Here is a 5,735-nt window from a genome sequence, read left to right as displayed (position 1 = left end):
CATATTTGAAACATAAAATATGATTTTAGTCATTAAGCTTTTTAAAAAAGAAACATTTAAAAAGCTTCTAAATATAAAGGATTAGTTTTGCCATTTTATCTGCAAATTAAAAAAATGTGAAAGTCACTCACGGGGTCAAGAATCCATCCCAAGTCCCAACCCTGGTGAGCTTGGGGTTGCCACATAGGATAAGGCGGTTCTGTCGTATAATATAACCGGCTCAACACTCAACCCAACCCCCTTTCTCTTTCTCTTTCTCTTTCTCTTTCTCAATCTCAAATTACAATTATCAATCACCCCATTATTATCTTCAAATTAAATTGATTTCATCCATTAATCAAATCACTTCAATCTTCTCTTGAAACAATTCAATCATGGCGACCGCATCAGGTTCAGATTTATTATTACTTTTTCCCCAGTTTTAATCTATTCTTTTATTGATATTGATTTTACGCTCTTATGTTTCATGATCTCGTTATTCATATACTTTATTTATACCCTCGCGATGCTATAAACATGAATTTTATTATTAGGGTTTTGTTAGATATCAAATCCTGTGACTTGCATTTGTTTATATCAGAGTACGAGCTTTAGCTAATCGAATTGATTATATTCCATTCCATGTGTTCTTATGCTTATTCGAGTTCTGAATCTAAGATTTTGATCTTCGCCCCTAATTTCTAATCACAAATTAGGGTTTCTGTAAAGTTATATATGTTTTTCTTGTTCTAATTTCTATATGCTAACTAGAGGTGCAAATCGTAAATGGTATCAGGAGAAATCGGTTAGAAACTTTTACATAAAAACTGCTTAACCGAACATAGGTTAATACGGTTAGTGTTAATTAGGCAATAACCGGTTTTGGCCATTTGACATATAACTGATTACGGTTAGTATCCAAAACCGGTTAACTGGTATTTGCTCATCTAATGCCAACTGCCAATTTGCAGTTCTCTTCATTCGATGGGCTGGGAAGAATTGTGATTCACATCATTTTTGTCTTATTAATGGACTGCTATTGAGTTGATTTTCTGTGAATATGTTGATGATATGAGCTTTTTAATCACCTGTTGTATACTTTATGATGTTACCTTGTAAATTATATCTGTTTTTTTTTAATATCAGTGGCTTTCAAATCCCGAGAGGATCACCGGAAGCAGATGGAGCTAGAAGAAGCACGAAAAGCTGGACTTGCGCCTGCTGAGGTGGATGAAGATGGAAAGGAAATTAATCCACATATTCCGCAGTATATGTCTTCTGCTCCTTGGTATCTTAATGCAGAGAGACCGGTATGTTATTGTTATTTTAATTTTATATTTTTCATAGTACACCTCGTTAAAGGTTGGATTACAGAAACCTTTGTTTCCCACAGAGTTTAAAACATCAAAGGAAATGGAAATCGGATCCAAATTATACAAAGTCATGGTATGACAGAGGTGCGAAGATATTCCAAGCGGATAAGTATCGAAAGGGTGCATGTGAAAAGTAAGAAACTAGCGTTTGAAACAATTGATGTAAAGTTCTAAAGCACAAGTCTGTAGTGTTTGTAACTTTTATATGATTATCGCAGTTGTGGAGCCATGTCACACACGACAAAGACGTGCATGGAGAGGCCACGAAAGCTAGGGGCAAAATGGACCAACAAAAATATTGCACCAGATGAGAAAGTGGAGACTTTTGAGCTTGATTATGATGGGAAACGGGATAGGTGGAACGGTTATGATGCTGCATCATATGCTCATGTTATTGAAAGATATGAAGCTAGAGATGAAGCTAGAAAGAAGTATTTGAAAGAACAACAACTTAAAAAGCTAGAAGAGAAGGACGATAATGAAAATGAAGATAGTGATGATGATGAAGATGGTTTAAAGGTTGATGAAGCCAAAGTTGATGAAAGTAAGCAGATGGATTTTGCAAAAGTTGAGAAGCGTGTGCGTACTACTGGTGGTGGTAGCACCGGGACTGTTAGGTGGGTCACATTTCTCCTCTGCGTTTAAAATTTTAATATTCATGACTTCATAACATTTTTATATTTTTTATAATAAGTTTTGTCTATGTTTAGGAACCTGCGTATTCGAGAAGATACTGCAAAATATCTGCTTAATCTTGATGTCAATTCTGCGCATTATGATCCTAAAACTCGATCCATGCGTGAAGATCCACTTCCAGATATGGACCCGAATGAAAAGTTCTATGCTGTGAGTTGCTTTAATAGTATTATGTTACATGATTTATTTTTGTTTTATTTATATATTGATTCAGTCTATAAATGATGTTATCAATTGTTATTACAGGGTGATAATCAAAACAGAGTAAGTGGTCAAGCATTGGAGTTCAAGCAGTTGAATATACACGCATGGGAAGCGTATGATAAAGGGAATGATGTTCACATGCAAGCGGCTCCATCCCAAGCTGAATTATTATTCAAAAACTACAAAATTAATAAAGAAAAACTCAAGTCTAAAGTGAAAGAAACTGTTCTTGAAAAGTATGGTAATGCAGCAGATGAAGAAGTTCTTCCAAGAGAACTTTTATTGGGACAAAGTGAAAGAGAGGTTGAATATGATCGAGCTGGTAGGATCATAAAGGGCCAGGTAAAATCTGAAAAGTTTAATTTTTTATTTTTCAGTTATATATGTTAACAGGGCTGTAAACGAACCGAACGAGACCTAGTTCATGTTTCGTTCGTTGAGCATATATCGGATAAACGAATGCTTCAAGAACACATAACTGAATAGAACTTCTTGTTCGTGTTCCTTCATTTAGGAAATGATCTTGTTCGTTTGCCTACATCAATTTCATAAACAAAATTAAGTGAACATATATTAGTTTAAATAATGTTAGTCAACATTCTCAAACTTTTTAGTATTAATCATATTCACTCAAAAGTAAATATAAATTCAAGTACTTGACATAATTATCTGAAAATGTCTGAAAATGGTTTGACATAAAATAATAATGAACCATAACTGAACAGAACGTCTTGTTCATGTTTGTTCATTTAGAAAATGGTTTTGTTCATTTGTGCATGTTACTTTCATAAACTAGCTAGTTTAAAAAATTATAATCAACATTTTTAAAATCAAGTATTGGACATAATCACCGAAAGTATGTATAAACTTGAGTACTTGACATAGTTATCTGAAAATAGTTGACATAAAATAATAATGAACATAGTATAGAAATTAAGGTGATAAATTAATTTAAATAAATAAGTATATAAAATGTTAAAATGTTTGGATGATAAACTAAAGGATATAAAATATAAAGTACTGAAAATCTTTAATGAGAGAACATAAACAAATGAACATTAACGGACGCAAATGAACGAACATAAACGGACGTAGATGAACGAACATAAACGAACACATTATTTATCAGCGGTACAAAAAACCTTTAATGACCGAAAATAAACAAACAAACATGAACATTAACGAACATGAACAAATGGACATAAACGAACGAACACATTATCGGACACGGCCACGGCCACTGTTCATGCTTGTGCATTTAATTAAATGAATTAACATAAATGAACTTTCTGCCGAATGTTTCACAAACTGTTCGGTGGGCATTCGGTTCGTTTACAGCCCTATATATTTGTATTGTTAAGGACCATTTGGAATATGGATTTGAGTCTTGTGCGTTTGCAGGAAATGGCTCTGCCAAAGAGTAAATATGAAGAAGATGTTTACATAAACAATCACACGGCAGTTTGGGGATCATGGTGGAAGGATCATCAGTGGGGATACAAATGCTGCAAACAGTTTGTTAGAAACAGCTATTGCACGGGTGCTGCTGGCATAGAAGCTGCTGAAGCTGCAGCTGATCTAATGAAAGCCAACATTGCTCGTAAAGAGGCTTCTGAAGGTTCGGTTTTGTTATTTTTATGCATGTCTTTACTCCTTTCCCTACATAGTTAAATAGGGGGTAGTTTTAAATTGCACGCATCAGGGCGGGCCGCTTAATGTGCACATCACATGACGCGGTTATCTTATGTTATAGCATTGCTGCATCTGATGCGCGCATCACTGATTCGCATGTTGTGGTCTGATGCGTCGTATGCATGATGTGCCATCGTATGCGGTTAATCCATACTTGAACAAATTAGCTCGTCGATTGCAATTGGTATGAGTTTTTCAAATCTAAGTGATAATAACTGAGCAGTGGGTTTGTGTATTTGAACATTTCAGAATAAAGATAACATTTCATATTTTGTTGTTTAGAAGTTAACTATTCAAATATTATCTATAAATATTTGTTGTTTAGAAATTAACTATTCAAATATTATCTATAAATAGTTTTTAGTACTTTTTAGTAACGTACGACTTACATAGGCCTAAGTACGATGTTTAAGAAGCACTGTGCACGGACGTGTGTAAATTGCTGTGTTTAAATGTTATTCATCAATCGCCTTGAGATGCTATGTTAAAAGTAATAATATTCGGTAACTTTTAAACATTGTTACTTCGAAGTAACAGTTATGTTTGGCAACACTCTTAAAAAATAACTAGAAAATATACTTCTGCTATAATTTTATTTTTCTTTTTATTTTCTTGACTTAACAGTTAGTGTTTTGCAAATAAATAAGTTGTTCCCTTAAACCCTGTTCATTTATAATCGTAAAGGTAAGCATAAGTGTTGAATTTTATTTGCTTATGGTTTGATTCTGGCTTAACAGATGTTGTTGCCCCAACTGAGGAAAAACAGCTTGCCACATGGGGAACCGAAATACCTGATGATTTGGTTTTGGACCAAGAAAAACTTGCCAAAGCGCTTAAAAAGGTGAGATTTATGATCTTTTTCTTATAGTTAAATATATATATTTTACACCACTCTTTAAACCGCAAGCATTATGAATTTCTTAAGATTATTTAGCAACTGAATTGTTGGACATGAAAAGCTAATTTATTCACTGTATTGTGATTATATCTTTAGCGAGTTATTATAACACTTGTCATTTGATTGAAATATAGGAGGACAAGAGAAGGAGAGAAGAGAAAGATGAACGGAAACGCAAATACAATGTCAAGTGGAATGATGAGGTTTGTTTTAACAAAATAATTGAAGAATATCATTTGTGTTTATAGAATGTCAAGTGATTTATGGCTTATACATTTGCATTTCAGGTGACAGCTGAGGACATGGAAGCTTATAGGATGAAGAAAGTTCATCATGATGATCCAATGAAAGACTTCCTAAACTAAGATTGTGTCTGATGGGTTTGTTATCTTTTGTTTATTGTAAGCACTTAAAATGAAATTGTAGTGTCTTTTAACAATCGTCGTGACATAATAAACACGCCTGTAGTGAATGCTATGGACTTGATGCCATGATGATAATCTACTTTTATATGTTTGATATATGGTGTTTTGAGTTTGTTTTCAATCGTCGGTTTTTTGTCATGATTTAGTTTGGATACCACAATAGCTTCCATTTTGTTTTCTTATTCGGATGGTTTAGTGAGTTGAAAGGGGATGCCTTTTCGTACACCCCTTTTGGTAAACATACACCTTTTTTGTACATTCCAGTTTACGTTTACATAAAAAGACAGTTTACTTTGTAATTTATTCTTTCTTTTTGTCCTAATCCCCTACGATGTATAACCAGGACCCTAAAGAAGCGGTTGTGATAACACTTTACGTTCATTCAACTATGAAAGTTGTGTTCAAATAGTTTGTAGCTTGTTCAGTTTGTAAACGAGGTGAGTTCGAGCTGACCCCGACTCTCCTCGG

At 33.9% G+C, this 5,735-nt stretch overlaps 1 protein-coding gene across 1 annotated transcript; it reads left to right on the top strand.

Moving 5' to 3' along the window:
• The first annotated feature begins 277 nt into the window (after positions 1-277).
• LOC143596744 (pre-mRNA-splicing factor SLU7-like) lies at positions 278-5,387 on the top strand. The gene is made up of 10 exons (XM_077075437.1): positions 278-390; positions 1,126-1,289; positions 1,373-1,485; positions 1,571-1,969; positions 2,063-2,198; positions 2,295-2,594; positions 3,654-3,870; positions 4,682-4,785; positions 4,977-5,045; positions 5,130-5,387. The coding sequence occupies exons 1-10, from the start codon at positions 375-377 to the stop codon at positions 5,205-5,207; spliced, it is 1,596 nt and encodes a 531-aa protein (XP_076931552.1). The 5' UTR covers positions 278-374; the 3' UTR covers positions 5,208-5,387.
• The last annotated feature ends 348 nt before the right edge of the window (positions 5,388-5,735 follow it).

Source organism: Bidens hawaiensis, unplaced genomic scaffold, assembly GCF_021521415.1.
Source record: "Bidens hawaiensis isolate Kalapana, Puna unplaced genomic scaffold, B.hawaiensis_p1.1 tig00046920_1, whole genome shotgun sequence".
NCBI lineage: Eukaryota > Viridiplantae > Streptophyta > Magnoliopsida > Asterales > Asteraceae > Bidens > Bidens hawaiensis.
The sequence above is the reverse complement of the archived record's forward strand: the minus strand, read 5'-3'. Positions and strand labels throughout refer to the sequence as shown.